The sequence below is a fragment of the Phascolarctos cinereus genome, unplaced genomic scaffold (assembly GCF_003287225.1).
Source record: "Phascolarctos cinereus isolate Bilbo 61053 unplaced genomic scaffold, phaCin_HiC Scaffold_4;HRSCAF=312, whole genome shotgun sequence".
NCBI lineage: Eukaryota > Metazoa > Chordata > Mammalia > Diprotodontia > Phascolarctidae > Phascolarctos > Phascolarctos cinereus.
Genome location: NW_027555847.1, coordinates 93,892,934 through 93,911,807, shown reverse-complemented (window position 1 = coordinate 93,911,807; position 18,874 = coordinate 93,892,934). Strand labels below are relative to the sequence as shown.

At 33.4% G+C, this 18,874-nt stretch overlaps 1 protein-coding gene across 4 annotated transcripts in view; it reads left to right on the top strand.

Annotated features, from left to right (window-relative positions):
- Positions 1-18,874, top strand: part of SMARCC1 (SWI/SNF related BAF chromatin remodeling complex subunit C1) — a 173,830-nt gene that overhangs the window by 74,002 nt on the left and 80,954 nt on the right. For all 4 annotated transcript variants that reach the window (XM_078152454.1, XM_020999002.2, XM_078152455.1 and 1 more), the window contains 6 exons: positions 5,204-5,325; positions 13,008-13,079; positions 14,746-14,859; positions 15,336-15,489; positions 16,348-16,461; positions 18,457-18,516. In XM_078152454.1, coding sequence (XP_078008580.1) covers positions 5,204-5,325; positions 13,008-13,079; positions 14,746-14,859; positions 15,336-15,489; positions 16,348-16,461; positions 18,457-18,516 — 636 coding nt within the window. The remainder of the gene's footprint in view (positions 1-5,203; positions 5,326-13,007; positions 13,080-14,745; positions 14,860-15,335; positions 15,490-16,347; positions 16,462-18,456; positions 18,517-18,874) is intronic.

Here is an 18,874-nt window from a genome sequence, read left to right as displayed (position 1 = left end):
ATGAACAAAATAGAAAATATTATTTTTCTTTCATATTTTATAAAAGAAGTTTCCAGTGCTTTTTTCTTTTTTAAAGAAAAGGTTATACTGTTAATCTGAACTTCTGTTTTTTGCTTTTTGCGTTGGATTGTCTTCCCTTTTCTTCCATTGTCAGTTTTCAGATTAATTTCCTTGCTTGTACATGACAAAAGAAAATACAATGGCTGTTAGAGTCTACAAAGTTTAGAGTTCACTGGAGTTTTCAACTTAATAAACGAGGCAAATAAACAAATTGGAAGTTTGTTTTTAATGAGTGTTTTTACTAAAAGAGTTGGCCCCCTCTAAAGTGCTTTCTCATTTATTAGTTTAACAGGAACTATTCAGGAATTATACTTAAAAATCAGAATAAGTACTGATTGCTTATATGTGGCAGTGGATAGAATGCCAGGCCTAACAGGAAGATATGAGTTCAAATATGGCCTCCATCACTTACTAACCATATGAAGGTGGATGAGTCAATCCCTGTGGTCTCAGGTTCCTTATGTATAAAATGAAGATAATAATAGCTCCTACCTCCCTGGGTTATTGAGAAGCTCAAATCAGATAATTGTAAAGGGCTTAGCATAGTTCCTGCTACATAATAAGCATTATATGTAAATTTTAGTTGTTATATTATTACTAATTGAACCTCCCCTTTAGTTATTTATTTTAGAAAATTGAAATTTTGTTGTTAGTGTGTCTCCTAAGGTAATTCATTCACAGTAAGACAAATGAACCAGCTGACCATATGGTAATTTTAAGAATCAAGTAAAATTTCCACCTCTTAACTGTAATTAATAGACCTAGTTTATGAATCAGATTAATTTTTGAAGTGTATGTTAAGTTTTTCTCTTATCTTTGCAAGTTAAAAACTTTTTCTTATGCATGTGATTGGCTAAGACTGTTTCAGCATTAATCCCACTCATCATTTTTTTCTTCTTAATCAGTGATATTTGAGACCCAAACCTAACCTTTTCAACTTCTCACCTTGACCCATATATCATCATCCTTTGAGACATCTTTTTAAATGTAAATTTTATTGATCTTTTAGTTCCTTATCACAGTTATTTCTTTATCTGCCTGTTGATGCGACCCCCACCCCAATCTCCCACCCCCTTCAACCTTGCAAGCTTTCTTTGTGGTAAAGAAAAACAGGAAAAACTAACCAGCACTGCAACCATATCTGATGGGCGTACATAATATACTACCCCTCTATACCCTCATCTCTTCAAGATAAGGAGGGAGATGAATTTCTTTATCTTTTCTTTTAGGCTAGGGTTCTTCCTTTAGTGGAGACTGTTGGCATTCTAGATAATGAAGGGATCATCAGAAATGAGAAATTCTTATAAAAATTGGTAAAAATAGAGAGGGATAATGAATTGTAACAGAGTTTACAAAATTAGAAACATGAGCAAACCCAAAATAAGCACAGAAAACTTGAAAATTAAAAAAGAAATATGTAAAATGAGTTGCAAAAGACAAGAAATGTTTTTTTATTTTATTTTCTCTTTTAAAGTTTGTATATTTATTTTTTGGCTAGACATTGGGATTAAGTGACTTGCCTAGAATCACACAGCTAGTGTCAAGTGTCTGAGGCTGGATTTGAACTCGGGTCCTCCTGACTCCAGGGCTAGTGCTGTATCCACTGCTTTACCTAGCTGCCCACAGAAATGGTTTTTAATATTCGAAAGTTGAATTTTTATATTCAGCTCTGGTCTTTTCATCAGGAATGCTTGAAAGTCCTCTATTTCACTGAATGTCCATTTTTTTCCCTTGAAGAATTATACTCAGTTTTGCTGGGTAGGTTATACTTGGTAGTAATCCTATCTCCTTTGCCCTCCAGAATATTATATTCCATGCCCTATGGTCCCTTAATGTAGAAGCTGCTAAATCTTGTGGTATCCTGATTGTGTTTCCAAAATACTTGAATTGTTTCTTTCTGGCTGCTTTTGTAATATTTTCTCCTTGACCTGGGAACTCTGGAAGTTGGCCACGATATTCCTAGGAGTTTTCCTTTGGGGATCTCTTTCAGGACGTGATCACTGGATTCTTTCAATTTCTGTTTTACCCTCTGGTTCTAGAATATCAGGGCAGTTTTCTTGATAGTTTCTTGAAAGATGATGTCTAAGCTCTTCTTTTGATCATGGCTTTCAGATAGTCCAATAATTTTTAAATTCTCTCTCCTGGATCTATTTTCCAGATCACTTATTTTTCCAATGAGATATTTCACATTGTTTTCTATTTTTTCATTCTTTTAAATTTGTTTTACAGTGTCTTGATTTCTTATAAAGTCACTAGCTTCCAGTTGCTCCATTCTAATTGTTAAGGAAGTATTTTCTTCGGTGAGCTTATGGACTTCTTTTCCATTTGGCCAATTCTGCTTTGAAGGCATTCTTCTCCTCATTGGCTTTTTGGATCTCTTTTGCCATTGGAGTTAGGCTATTTTTTAAGGTGTTATTTTCTTCAGTATTTTTTTGAGTCTCCTTTAGCAAGCTGTTGACTAGTTTTTCATGATTTTGTTGGTTCACTCTCATTTCTCTTCCCAGTTTTTCCTCTGCTTCTCTTACTTGCTTCTCAATCCTTTCTGAGCTCTTCCATGGCCTGGAAGTGGTTGATATTTTTCTTGGAGGCTTTGGATATAGGAGCTTTGACTTTGTTGTCTTCTGGTTGTATGTTTTGATCTTCTTTGTCACCAAAGAAAAATCCTATGATCTGAGTTTTTTTTTTTTTGCGCTGTTTGCTCATGATACCAGCCAATTACTTGAGTTTTAAACTCTTTGTTAAGGTAGGGGTCTGCTTCCAGTATGGAGAATGTACTGTCCCAAGCTTCAGGGATTTTGTGCAGCTGTTTTCAGAGATACTTCTAGGGACCTGTAAATTTTCAGTTCTTCAAAGGTGGTATGATAAAGGGTAAGCTGTACTCCTTTCCTGATCTGTGCTCTGGTCTATGAGTGACCACAAGCACTCTTTTCTGCCTTTGAACTGTGAGGGAGATTTCCCGCTCTTAACCACCGCTACAAGCTCCACCATGCTAACATTCCTCCTTGCCCCAGTACTGCCACCCAGAAGTGTGACCCAGATCCAAGCACAGGCAAAGTAAGAGAATCCTGCACCACCACCAGCAAAGAGATCCCTGCAATCCCGCTCTGAGATCAACCATTTGATTACCCCTCAGTCTGTGGGCCTAGAGCTCTGGAAGTAGCTGCTCCCCTAGGACTGCGTGTGGGAAGTGGGGTAGGACCGAGCTTCTCTCTCACCATGGTCACAGACTTTTCCTGTTGACCTTCTAAGTTGTCTTTGGCATTTGTGGGTTGAGAAGTCTGGTCACCACCATAGCTGCCTGTGATTCAGTTCTCTGAGGCCTGCTCCAGGTTTGCTGAGACCTGATCTTTGCCTGAGCATGTGCCCATGCTGAACTGTGTTTCTCTCCCAACCTGGCCAGATAGACCTTTCTAATCAACCATCCAGGTTGTCTTGGGCTAGAAATTTGTTTCACTCTGTCTTTTTATGGGTTCTGGTGCTCTAGAATTTGTTTAGGGTCATTTTCCACAGGTATTTGGAGAGGTTTGGCGGGGAGCTCAAGCAAGTCACTGCTTTTACTCCACCATCTTGGCTCTGCCCCCCTCCCCCGAAATGTTTTTTTAAATGAAACTTTAAGTAAACACAATCAAAATAAAAGGAAAATTAAAGTACCATAATTAAAAATGGGTATGGTGAATTGATAGTGATAGCAAATTGTAAAATAATTGTTAGAACCTATTCTTCATTTAGTTCTAATAGTTAATCCTAACAAGAATAAATTAGAAAGAAATATAGATCAGCATTATTAATGAATATTGAAGTAGTGTTTTAAAATTGCTAGCAAAGGGATTATACCAATATATCCCAAAATTGTTCACTGTGGACAAGTTATATTCATACTGGAGTTACAGTATCTTTTAACATCAGGAAAATAGCACAATTACTCTTTTTTTTTTCTCCAAAATGCTGGATGATATCAGTAGTGGCAAAAAATGCCTTTGACTTTTAATAATTTATGCTAGAAGCCTAATAAGCTTTTTATAAACTTTTTAGGCCTCACATCCACCTCCAAAATTTATTATTTACCTTGTGTAAATTTTGACGTTTCCTAATAAATAATAAAGACAGCAAAGTTGGCTCCTTTCTCCCCTGTTATTTGGCATATTCTAAATAGTTAGTTACTGTAAGAGCAAAGAGAAAAAAATCAGCAAAACAGACCAAATTGTTTTCTCCTCTGGAGATAACATAATGGTTCCATTGAGTCAATATAGAAATTAATAGTGATTAATGACTTTAGTAAAATAGAATAATACAGAATAAACCTGTGTATCTTAACAGTATTTCTTTATGGCACTAAAAATACAACAGTACATAATCGAAAAATCCCATTAAAATTAACTATAAAATATCTGGTAGTCAAGCTACCAAAACACACATAAAATTTATTAAATATAGTCATGTAATATGATTAAAGCAAAGGAAATGGCAGTATTTATTGCACATGGATAGATTATGCCAGTATAAACAATGAAACTGATAAAATTCCCTAAATTTATTGATTTACTGCTGTACCAGTAAAGCCAGTAAGGATAACAATTCATGTGGAGGAAAAAGTTGTAGAAGCTCAATTGAAATAGCAATATATGTTAAAAAAAAAAAAAAAGAAAGAAAAAGAAAAAAATAATCATGTGACGATTGTCAAATGTCACTAGGAACAGAGTACATGATTTACCTTGTTAATATCATGTGTACATTTTTTCAGTGGCAATGTAGTTTTCTTGAAAATCTTCAGTTTTTGTCCTTAACCCTGAATTGGTCATTTAAATAAACGTTCCTTTTACTGCATTAATACACCATCTTCAGTAACATTTCTGTTGAGATTATTAGTTAAAGTTTTGCTAAGCAGAACTTCAAATACAAATCTTACTCTAATAGGAGAACATGAATTTTTTAATTTATTTTGGTAAAGTCTTCTAATTTTATCTTAGCTGGTGACCTAAGACTAATTAAACTTAGATAACTAAACTTTTCTCTTATTTGTCTACGCTAAAGTGTGGAGGAAAGTCCATTGTCAGATTTGTTTTTTGCTATAGATTTAAAACCTTCTCTTTATATACCTGCTTATATACTGTATCTTTGAATCCTGACTTTTCCTTTTAAATAGGAAGATGAGGATCCCAGCAAAGGTGATCAGAGTCGATCAGTGGACCCAGGTGAAGATAATGTAACAGAGCAGACAAATCATATTATCATTCCAAGCTATGCATCATGGTTTGATTACAATTGGTAAGTGTTACATTCTTTGTAGGATTTTAATGGCATACATGACACATAGTTGGTTCTTAATAAATGTTATTTGTTTTTTATAACTTTTTGTACCACAGCCCTATATGACCATTAGCTGACAGACTGAATTGTGGGAATGTGATGATTTAGAAGTGATGCTTACCTTTGAAAATTATTGTGTTTTCTAATTCCTTTTAAAAACAGATTTTCTTATTTCCCTTTGTTTTTGTAAAGCCGTTTGAACACTTTTCTAACCTTCAGATTGATTCCCTCTCTTGTGACAGAAATCAAATAAAGATGAAACATCTAGTAGTGACCTCATTTGACAATGTATGCCATATTCTGCATTTTGTAGTTGCCTAACCTTTTTTATTGAAAGCAGGTAGGTGTAGTATATTTTGCTACTTCTTCTCCCAGTTTTTTGTTGTTTTTTTTCCACTCATAATTCCACTTCCTTTTGATGATCTTGTTGTTTACATTATGTAGGTAGGTGTATTCTTTTATTCCTGTTGATTTTACTCTTCATCTGTACATAAAAAGTTTTTAATTCCTTGTTTATGATTTTTCCCTGGAAATAACTCCCTTGCATTCATATACCATGATTTGTTCAATTATTTTCTATTGATAGATACTTTTTTCCCCAGTTATTTGCTATTAACACAGTTGGTTTTATGAATATTTAACTGCAGATTGATCTTTTATATCTTTTGGGCTTCCTTATATAAATGCCCAATTTTAAAACATTGGGTCACAGTATTTGAACTGTTTAATAATTTTTTGGTATAATTTCACCTTGTTGGTACATAATAGTTGAATATTTCATAGCTCTACCAAAAGCATATTAGTGTACCTGACTTCTATAACTTTCTAGTCTTGATTGTTCCCATATTTTGTCATTGTTGCTACTTAGCTGTTGTGAGATAAAGCTTCAAAGTTGTTTTAATTTTTTTCAATATTTACTTACCATTTATGAGTTTTTTTGAAAATATTTTATATTTGAGTACTACTGTTGGATGATGTCATGTTTTTGTCAATTCTGTATATTTTAGACATCGTACATTGAGTAATGAAACTTTCTGTAAATAAATTTGTTTTATTTCTACTAAATTGAATTTTATACAGCCAGCACTGTCTAGTTCCTTTCATGATCTCTTTCTCTTATGTAATTAAGAATTTATCCCAGCTACAGTTGTGAAAGTCATTTGATTACATTCTTTAAAATATTTTTTTATAATCACAAAGTACATAAAATATTTGAGAATTACTCTGGTATGACATATTACAAGATTTATGTATAGTTGAGAAATAAAGGGACTATTCCTTAATTGTTGAGAGATTCTCCGCTTATTGTTGACATGTGATAATATAATAATAGTGATAGTGCTGCCTAAATTAGTTTACAAGTACCCTTCTGTAGTCGATTAATACAGGTACGCATTATAAAACTGGACAGAATTAATTGAGAAGAACAAAAGGTCTAGAATCAAAAATTCCATTGAAGGGCATAGCAGTACTAGCTCTCCAACTATATTAGAAAATTATTGTCATCCGAAACAGGAAAATGATAAATGTCAGAGATGTGGGAAAATTGGAACCCTAATGCATTGTTGGTAGAGTTGTGAACTGATCCAACCATTCTGGAAAGCAATTTGGAAGTATGCCCAAAGGGCTATAAAACTATGTACTCTTTGACCTAGCAATACCACTTCTAGGTCTGTATCCCAAAGAGATCATAAAAATGGGAAAAGGACCCACATGTACAAAAAATATTTATAACAACTCTTTTTGTGGTGGCAAAGATTTGGAAACAGAGGGTTTCCATCAACTGGGGAATTTCTGAGCAAGTTGTGGTACATGAATGTAATGGAATGTTGTTGTACTATAAGAAATGATGAGCAGCTAGACTTCGGAGAAACCTGGAAAGACTTGTATGGGCTGATGCTGAGTGAAGTGAGCAGAACCAGGAGAACATTGTACACAGTAACAGCCACAATGTGTGATGACTAACTTTGATAGACTTAGCTGTCCTCAGCAGTACAAGGATCTAAGACAATTCCAAAAGACTCATGATGGAAACATCCAGAGAAATGACTGTCGAGTCTGAATGCAGATCGAATTATGCTATTTGATCTGTTTTTCTTTCATTGTTTCTTCTTTCTTCTGGTTGCTCTTATTGCTTCTAATATTTCTTTACAACACAAGTAGTGTGAAAATATGTTTAATATGAATGTATAAGTATAGCGTATATCAGATTGCACGCCTTCTTGGGGAGGGGAGAGGAGATGGAAGGGGAGAAAATTTGTTCAAAACTAAAAATTAAGTATATAAAAAAATTATCATCAAACTGTTTGATAATGGACAAAAACCTAGAAAATGAGATCAGTCAAACAGATTGGATGGGCAAGAAACAATAGGGAGTGTAAATACTAACTTAATTTTTTTAATAAATCCAAGAATGTATTGTAGGAAGGAACCCTCTTTTTGATTAGAAGTACTAGAAAAAAGAGGGCAAGGTTGGGAGAAATTGGATTTATACCAACATTTTCTATATATTATGATAAGCTCTAAGTGGATATACAACCTGAATGTAAAAGGCTACATCTAATATAATTTTAAATAGAATTCATGTAGGTAGCATCATTTTAGAACATGAAGCTCTAACAGGGATGGGGATCCTGTGACCCCGAGGCCATATGTGGCCTTGTTGGTCTTCAAGTGCAGTCCTTTGACTGAATCCAAACTTCACAGCTCTGTATGGGTTTGGGGCACATCAAACTATATTTAATTAAAACTTCCCATCTTCTAGGATGCTGCTCATGTTAAATTTGTTATGATTCATACATGAAGTACCTGATTTTTTAAAAATTGTTTTATTACATCTTGTTTTCCATTATTTACATTACACATAATATCCTTCCCCATATCCATTCTAGCCAGTACATTAAATGATTTTTGAAAGAGGATGGAAAGCAAAATACTGCAAAACTATAAACAATATATCAGAAAAAATATTATTTTAAATTTAGTGTTCCTTACCTCTAATTTCCTACCTCTGCAGAGAACCTAGGGCAAAAGTGTCTTTCCATATTTCTTCTTTGGGTTCAAGTCCATGTAGTTTTGCAGTATGCATAATTTCTTCTTGTCAGTAAGTTAACCAGCATTTATTAAATCTTGCTTATCAACATTGCTAAGCTGTAAGTATGCAAAGGAAGGATAAAACAAAGTCTTTAAGGCATTTTAATCACTTTTTAATGGAGAGTAAGGGCATATAGATAACTATGTTCATACCAAATATCTACAGGCTAAACTGAAGTTACATCTTAAAGAGCAGTCACTATCAGGTTGTACTTTTCATTTACCTTGCTGTACTCCTTGTGTAGTTTGTTCTCCTGGTTCCTTTTTTTTTTAACTTTTCCATCAATTTGTGTTTCCACAATTCTCTGAATTCTTCATGTTGGTTGTTTCTTACAGCACAGTAGTTTTCCAGTATATTCATGTACCACAATTTATTTAGCAGTTCCCTAATTAGTGGGTAGCTACTTTGCGTCCAGTTTTTGTTACCACAAAAAAGTATTCTGATAAACCGACAATTTAAAAAATTGTTTTGGATTGTCTACAAAGATAGAGTATACTAAACCTTTTATCCAGATGGACTTATGGGAAAGTTCCATTGGAGTTTTAAGTGACAATACCTCTAGTACACAAATAATTGTCACAAAAAAATTCTTCAAAAAATATATTCCACCAGACTCCTGCTATGAGACATATCAGGTCCAGATGCCTAGAGAGAAAGATAAACCAGAAAGATGTATAGACCAATACCATTTATGAATATCAATTTAAATGTTTTCAATACAATCTAGATTTAAGACTAGATCATTTAATCGAAAAAATCATTCATTGTAATTGTGTTTGATTTATATCAGGGATTCAAATCCAGTGGTTCATTAGGAAAAACAAAAGTAATCATATTAAAAGTAAAAACATCCTAATGTGACTTTTAACATAAGACTGTGTTTATTTGTCCTAAAAAGTGGATACAGAATTTTAAAAAATTAAATGTGAAGTTTCATTTTTAGGTAATGAAACTAATTTGATGGATCTAGAAATTGCCATCGAAACTGCCTGCTTTCTCCAAAAGGAATCCCTTTGAGTGATTATGTACTTTGCCCACATGATTCTGCCTCTATGTTTATGGCCATGGACTTTGAACATTTCTCTGTCAGCTATAAAACTTCATAAAAATTCTGAAACAGGTTGAGTGGAAGATTGATTTTTCTGAAATTTGAAGAATAGGTTAGAAGCAGAGAGTGGAGGCAGAATAATCTCTTGGAGTCTCTTGTATGGGCACAGTTTGTTGGGAGACAGCTGCTTCCCAATTTTAATAATAATAATTTTCTCTTATATGGAAAAAAATTTTGAACTTGAGTGCACATGGATTGTGCTTCATCATTTACTTTTAACGGGGATTTCAGGGTAGTGGTTGGTGGGAAAACAAAGTGATTAACTGTTGATTCCATCCTAAAATATATATTTTTTGGGACATTTAGGAATTACTATTATTTGAGGAAATGAAGTAAAAAAGAAAAAAGTTATGGTTGAGTCTCATTTTACCTCATGATTGACCTTGAAAATATATTTTTCTTAAAGTGAAGATGGAGGCCTGTTCGTAGGAGTTTTGGTTGCTGTCTCTGAGTTATTGTGTATTCATATAATCCTAGCGCTGTGGGTAGCAAATAACAAAGAAAAGAACAGCGATGCATTCCTTAACTTTCTTAACTCTCCCAAACCTGTTCTCAAGATGTTAAGCCGTGCTGTGTAGTGTGTAGGTGCAGTAAAAAGATTCACATTACCTTAGGGCTATTGGCTATGCTTCATTTGTATTAAGTGTCTTTTCATGTATGAGATGGAATACCAGGCAAATATAAGGGGACTGGAACATGCTTTCATTAAAATTTATTAGTTTGTGACTATTAGTTTGTAATATATACAGTAACTGAAAGTAATGACCAAATTTGTAAGCATTATTTAATACTTTCGAATTTAATTGAAATGGGACTTCTTTTAAAAATCAAATTACTTTTTTACATCAAATTCTTGAAATTTTACTCTTCTCTTAATTGACTTAGTCTGTCTTATTCTTTGAAATTAGAAATGCCAAGCCTTTCTAGTTTTCTGAATTTATCTTGTAAGATTTTTTTCTGTTTTTGACTTTTTATACAAAAAATATCTAAAATGTTTATTCAGAACCTGGAATATAAAACATGGAAGGTATCAACCATAATCATAATGTACATAGCTAGTGAAAAATTCATTGAGAATTCCAGGGAATCAAAACTTTGCTATGTATTATATTCAGGTGACTATAAGTATGCATATCTCCTGTGCTATTTTAAATATTTGTTGTAATGGAAAGACTCAATATATGACTAGATCACTAGTACTTATTTTCTTTGTAATAGAATGATAAAGTGTTATTTTATCTACCAAATTGGTATTTAGTTCTTGTTTACACTTCTTAACAGTAAATATTTCACTCATCATGAGGGTTTTATGTTGGAAATTCTAGGTGAACTAATCAAATAATTGTATTTGTGCACACTGTCAGATAAAATAGTCAGATATCACACACTATTAAGATACTGGAGCTTTATTAGAAATTAAAATGATCATTTTTCCTTTACAGTTGTAAATAGTATTTGCAATGTTTTTCATAGTATAATGTATTGCACATCTGGAGCAATGCTGGAAGTTCAGAGATTCAAGAGAGCTTTTAAAAAATAGAAATTTTCTTTTCCTTTTTTTTTCATTTAGACTTTTTTTTTTTTAGTAAGGCAGTTGGGGTTAAGTGACTTGCCCAGAATCATACAGTTAGGAAGTACTATGTGTCTGAGGCTGGATTTGAACTCAGGTCCTCCTGACTCCAGGGCCAGTGCTCTATCTACTGTGCCACCTAGCTGCCCCAAAAGTAGAAATTTTCAAGGGCTATTAGTACAGATGTTATATGTCTTCAGTTTAAAATAGCTTGCACTTTGTAAACCCTTATATTGTTTGTAGTAGGCTCACAAAATATCCCCTAGCAAGATGAGTGAAACTGATAAAATTAATTAAAATATTAAAATTTAGTTATAATGGATTGAAATTTTAGTGTTTCAGTTGTAAATTATTTCATTGTTTATTTTCACTAGTGCAGATCATAATTCATTGAATTAATTAAAAGGAGCTGATATAACTGAAAAATTCATTACCTTGTAGTAAACTAATGATAAGCTTCATTGAATTAGATTATTAAACCCTTCCTGTTCACACGTGGAGTACTATTTCTGTCTTCTTGTCCATCTTTTGGTTTTTATCAGCATTTCTCAGGGACATAACCAAATAGAGGAGCAAATTTAAGATAGTGTGTTGCAGAATCCAAGGAATTAGAACTGTTGTGAGAATACCTTTGCTTGGATAGGTAAAAGACTTAAGAAACATACTCATTTTCTTCAATTATTTGAAGGAAACCTGTGGAAGGAGGGATGACATTGATTATATAGTATCCAGAACTGGGATTGTTGGGTAAAAGTTAAAATGTTGTAGGATTTGGATTGATTTTAGAAAAAAAGCTTTGTAAGAAGGAGAACTGTCCAAAAATGTAATGGAATATCTCTAGAAGTAGGAAATTAGTTATCATTTGTAAATTCCAAAACAGAACTGATCACCACTTGTCAAGGATTTATGCATTGGAATAGGTGGTTGGAGTAGATAAGCCTATAATTCTTTGTCCTCAGATAACTTACTGTCTATGCTAATAAGCCAATCAATTATTGCCTCCTCCCCATTAGACTTTAGAATTAATGACTTAAAATTCTGTTAAGTAATCCTTGTACATTTATGAAAATTGAGCTATTAAAAATAGTTGTTTTGAAAAGTAAATTTAAAATTAAAATCATTGTAGAATTTTATGATAAAAAGAGCCTGCTACAGTATGAACTGGCAATAATGTGAATAGGCTCTAAAATGCCATAAGCAATTTTATGCATATCAAGACATAGCAACATTTTGCAAAGTGTATTGGTACAAATAGATTAAGAAGCTTACTTGGAAAATGTTGGGTTTTTTAAAAAAAATAGTGTTATTAGAATGAGTCCCATGAAGTATAGGGCCACCTCTTTGCCTAAGAAAGGGTGCACTAACATAGGTCAGAAGAAAAGTTAGAACGTTTTGTCCATGAATGGCAATTGTATTACTCTCCTGAGTGAGATTGATAGAACTTAGTGTCCAAGAACAAAATGTCACTTCTAGCATTCTCCCTTCTTACCCTTGCTTCTCTTGAATAATGACTGGAATAATGAAATGAAACTTAAGAACTTTTTAGAAACTTCATCTAATGGCAGATCCTTGCTTTCTGTGGCTGATTTTGAGTTGAAGTGATTTGATACAGAGCTAGAAAGTGAACAGTCAGTCAGTAAGATCTAGGGTAGAAAAGCTCAGATAATTTCTTTATCTAATTTTAATGGTTGTTTGCCATTCATGAATTCTATGTAGAACACTTGGAGTTCTGATAAGCATTATTTAAACTATTGTATTATTTAGTCAAATTTAGCGAAGACTAATTAAAGCTCATGAACTCTGTGAAGTGGCATTTGTAAGTCTGTTTTCATTGAACCATCCTGATAGTACCTTTTGTTTTCTTTCAGTATTCATGTAATAGAACGTCGTGCTCTTCCTGAGTTTTTCAATGGAAAAAACAAGTCTAAAACTCCAGAAATGTGAGTGAAATTTTAAACTCTAAATATATCATTTGTTTGGAGACATTTGAGTGGAGCCAAAAATTTGATACTTTATACACATGAGTACAATATTTCTTATTTTGTAACAAGCTCATCTGGATAATTGGTTTTTGTGTTCATAGCCTGTAAGTTTTATCTTTTATCCATAGCTGAGTCAAAACGATTTTTATATTGTTTCAATAGGTCTGAAAAGCAAAAAGGTGCTGCAGAGGCTTTCTGTAAACATTTCTCCTGACACTTTCACAAAGGTGCAGGGGGGTGGGTTTTTTTTCTTTACCTCTTTGATTGTGTCTGCAGCTCTTGACCATATAGATTAATAGTAAGATGTGCTTTATTATTCTCTCTGATTAGCTTTTACTTGGATTTGAATTAAAATGCCCCTGAATGTTTCACAGATGAATATAACTTGAAGGTGGCTTCTTAGCCACCATAGTAGAAGATATATGCCCTCTATATGAATATACCTCACCAGACATACAAGTTGATTGTTTCTTTTACTTGTATAGCAATACCTTTCTTGAAATTTTAATTCTATTGGTATTGTTGTCTGTTAACAACTGATTCTATTAGTGTATCTATCTCAGATACGTATAGCTTACAAGACAGACTTGTGGAGTTCTCTTTTTGCAGTGTGACACATAGCATAATTAGTGCTATAATAAATATTGCTTAACAATGAAAATTTTTTGATGATAAAATATTTTAATTGTCAGTGTAAATTTTCAACCTTATCATGACAGAGGAATAAGAAAGTGCTCTTGGAACCAAAAACAAAGACTTGGTAGCATTATTCTTTTTTTTTTCCTGCATTCAAATACTCAATCACCTTTTCCATATTATTACTAAATTAGACATTTGCTTTCAAATTTTATATGGTGGGGAAAAGAAAGAGCATGTTAGTATTCTTTAGCACTATTTTGGCAATACATTGCTGTGCATGTTTTTCTGTAAGTACACATTAGAGTAGCACATGGCTTAGACACAAATTTGAGTACCCTATAGTAATACAAGTCGATGTGTTTGTAAGTACTGTGTTTAGTAGGCTCTGACTTTACTCCTAAGCAGCCATTTTGCAGTTAACTTGTGGGGTATTCCACTTTGTAGTTCATTCATCCTACACCTGAGTTCAACTCTGTTGGCACCCTAGCCAGAGGGTCAAACTGCTTACAGCTAAGGTGACATAGAAATTGTATAAGAAAACTTTAGACACCTCTAAGTTATATGTGTTCCACATAGGCAATCAGGAACAAAATATATTTTTTACTCTCTTGATTCTTTTATGTTGAGCCAGTTCTTCATGTCAAAAAAATTTACTTTGAGTTCGAAACATTTCTTTCTTTCACCTTCCCTGGTATTTCATAGTAATTTGTTTCTTAGTAACTCAACTAACAAAGGTGGAGGATAAAGGTTCTTTTCTATCTGTTAATTGTTATTAAGTGATTGGTATTTTAGAAACTATAAAAGTGACTATTATTAAACAGAACAAATTTTACCAATAAATATCCTTATTAGGAAACTACTCTGATAGATAAGCATGTGGAAAAAATATCTCAGTGTTTACTTGGAGATCTTTGAGTCTTTTCTTTTTTCCTCACACAAGAATGCTTATCCTCATGAATACTAATTTTGCTGCATCTCTCTTTAGATACTTGGCATACCGTAATTTCATGATTGACACATACCGCTTAAACCCTCAAGAGTATTTGACCAGCACTGCTTGCAGGCGGAATTTGACAGGAGATGTCTGTGCTGTTATGAGGTAAGCTGTCTGTGTCTGACTTAAGTATACTTCAGCTGTATAATGTCTCATACTATAGATACATTCTTTTTCTTACATTGGATTTTCTTTATTCCTTATGTCTGTTATTTGGTGCATGGCTTGGATTTTCTTTATGGTTTTACCCATCCTACTTTCTTTATTGGGGCCAAGCCATAAAAAGACCACTTTGGTATCATTTAGGTAGAGAAAAAACAAACACTGACTAAAATACTCTTTCTTATCCATAGTATTAATACCCTTGAACCTTGTCTTGGCATGATTTTTTTTTTCTCCACAGACCTGGGAATATATATGTTTTTTTCTTTTGGGTGAAATAATTTCTTGTTACTTGTAATTGAAGGAAAAAAGTTTAGAGTAGAGGTAAACTGTCTTCTTGTTTCTTTTTGAAATATAATGAGATCTGTAAAATTTAAACAACTCTATTAAGATTTTTAATTCTCATTGTTATTCTTTAGGGTTCATGCTTTTTTAGAACAGTGGGGGCTTGTTAATTACCAAGTTGATCCAGAAAGTCGACCGATGGCAATGGGCCCTCCTCCAACTCCTCACTTCAACGTGCTGGCTGACACCCCCTCTGGACTGGTGCCCCTCCATCTCAGGTCTCCTCAGGTGAGTGCACACAAACCCTTGAGAGACTTGTGGTAAAAGCTAAGTACTCTTCTTCAACCAAGGTTTTATTATGTGTATAATAGAAGAGCATTCAGTGTCTTAGTTGATGGGCTGCTCTTTTATGTGTTATAGATACTGGAGGAAAAAAATACCTCTTCCTCCCAGTTTCCACTCATCCTTTTTTTTTTTTAGCATATTTTAATATTTTACTCACTGTTACTCCTACCGTTAAAAATCATTGAAAGCTAGTGAAAAGCATTTTACAAAACACTAAACTTCTTATTGATATCTTTCCCACTCTTGATATAAAATTATTAACTTGCAGCTTTGGTGAAATAGGTAGTCTTCAAAGTCTATAACTTGATAGAGACATTGGAATGTTGTCATTGTGGTTGTGGTTGTTGTGGTGGTCATGGTTGTAGTTGTGGCAGTCAGGGTTAAGTGACTTGCCTAGTGTCATACAGCTAGTAAGTGTCAAGTGTCTGAGGCTAGATTTGAACTCGGGTCCTCTTGACTCCAAGGACAGAGCTCTATCCACTGCGCCACCTGGCTGCCCCGAGACATTGGAATCTTAGGATAGAACATTAGCATTGCCATTCCTTAAAGTGCCATATGCTGAGTTTTGGGGTAGATTAAACTTTTCATATTTGTTGTTGCACATTTGCCTTAAGGAATAAGAATGCTTTTTTTTTTTTTACATTAAATACCTGTTGCTTTTTTTGTTGTTGGGAATTGGGAGGAAAAAAAATCAGACTCGTGGAATGGTTTAATTATTTAAATTAGGTAATGCTTTTATCATGCTTATACTTTTATTATGGCGTATTTGGTATGATCATTTTGCATTTATGTTGTTTGTAGGTCCCTGCTGCTCAGCAGATGTTGAATTTTCCTGAGAAAAATAAGGAGAAGCCTACAGACTTACAGAACTTCGGTCTCCGCACTGACATTTACTCCAAGAAAACCTTAGCAAAAGTAAGAGTTTAATTGTATATACCACCTTCTCAATATGTAGTTTCTTAGAATTTTATTATTCTTGTTGTTCTTTGTTCCATTTGTCTTCTGTTACCATAAAGTGTGCCATTTCATTATTCCATATGATAGTAGGTTATATAGTTAAAATATGTATATTTTAATTAAAAATTAGAAAGCAGATTATTTTTTAGTTTTTGAAGTGTATCCCATATCTATATATGCATACAGTTTTTACTACTGTAGAAATAAGCAATGTAACATCCTATTTAATTTGATGAATACCAGTGAAATTTGGAACATTTACTTGGAACGTTCAGGCGATAAGTTATGTGTATCAGTTCTCAGCTGTACTTCAAACTTTTTTTAGAATTTAGATAGTTTCTGTATCTAATTGTACATTATTGAGGATTTTTTTAAGCTTCTTTGTGTAATTGGCAATCAGCTCTGGCATTAATAAACACATGGAATGAATGTAATGATTTCTAGAATCATAAAGACCTTAAAGATAAAATATGAGCATAACAGGTTTAATCTCTCCTGAGTCATAAGCCACACTTTCAGGATTCTAATCTTTCAGAGTTTGTACACTTAAAATTGTTAGTGTCATTGTATACATTTTTTAAAAATTTTTTTGTTTTTTGTTTTTTAGGCAATTGGGGTTAAGTGACTTGCCCAGGGTCACACAGCTAGTAAGTGTTAAGTGTTTGGTCTGAGGCCGGATTTGAACTCAGGTCCTCCTGACTTCAGGGCCGGTGCTCTATCCACTGTGCAACCTAGCTGCCCCCCATTGCATAAATTTTTTAAAAACATGATTAGCATTTTATTAGGACCATGGATTGAGAGAGAAAAAGAGTATGTGTGGTTGCTTTACTGTCTTAGAAGGTAAGAGTGCACATATCTTCTTAGGGAGTATTATAAGCCAAAGAGAGGAACATTGGGTAGGTTTTTATACCATTTTCATAAGGTTTAGAGAAAAGATAGATGTGATAATGTGACAGAAAAAATGGTTCAAGTGAAATAAGAAATGATTTTGATGGAAAAGAAAAGGTGAAGTTTGTTTTTGCACACCTATTAGCATAAGAAGCGACCAGTAGATTCAATTACAGTAGGGACCCTGGGAACATATATAAGAGATATAAATAGGAACACATAGTTTCCTTCAAATACCAAAAATTTGACAGGACCCCGTAAGAGTAGTGTTGGGAAGGATGTATCCTACCCAAACCATAGGTTTAATACAATAAGGGAGAAGTGAGTATCATAAATGGAAGTTTGCAAAAATGATCAGGACAGCAAAACGGGGTTTTTTTGCCTAATTTAAGTAGAAATTTTCTTACAGTTAAGCTGTACCACTTTTAAATAGTAAAGTCAGCTTCTGAATTAGTGAGTTCCCTTTCATTGGAGGTATTCCAATTCAGTAAGCGCTTATTAGGGATGTTTTACATGCGATAACATGCATTTGTTCAGAAGTTGGACTATGTGGTGGAAGGCTCTCCCAATGATAAGATTTCAGTATATTATTACTTTGAGATACTAAGGGCCTAGTATTTTACCGTACATGTGAGACTTAACCTGAAATGAGCAAACATTTCTTCCCAAAGATAAAAATAAGAGTAACTGTTATTATATATAATAAATTAAGATTTTAGAATATTTGACAGATTTCCTTGCATGTTCTGTTTATTTGTTATTTGTAGTTTTTTTATTTTTTCTTCTGGAGTCTGCTTCTCTTGCCTATTTATCTAGAAGTTTTTTATCCTTCTGTATCACTTTAAAATTCACTGACTGTTGGTTAATCGTGTATTCATGACTTTTTTTCCTGCTTTTTCTTCTGAAATTCTTAAGCTGAAATGTTTAAAATCAGAGCCAAAATATAGTGTGATATTTGCTTAAAATAACAGTGTCTTTTAGAATTGTGTTTTCTTAAACCTTTGGGTACTTAAGAAAAAATCAAATCATACCTGACCTCTTTTTTCTCCCCTTCCCCTAATAAAGAGTAAAGGAGCCAGTGCTGGAAGAGAGTGGACTGAACAGGAGACACTGCTGCTTTTAGAGGTGAGTAGTTTTCTCAGAAAAACTGAGAAGTCTCTGGTTTGAATGACAATCTAGTACCTATTTTTGTTAAATGTGTGAGGTGGACTTTTATAATATTGACCTAAAAATTTGAGGGGTGGTGTTTTTTGGTTGTTTTTTTGTTTTGTTTTGTTTTTTAATTAGTATACGAATTTCTCATTCTAGGTTGTAAATATATCATTGACATTTGGAATTTAACTTCAGTCTATATTGGGGCTGAGTAAACAAATCATACAGCTAAGCTGCGCTCTTCACTTAGTAAAACAGTGCCCTTATTTTAGTGTGGCAGTAAAAATAAAATTGAAAGATGGTCACACCATTTTCCCTCTTACTACAGCAA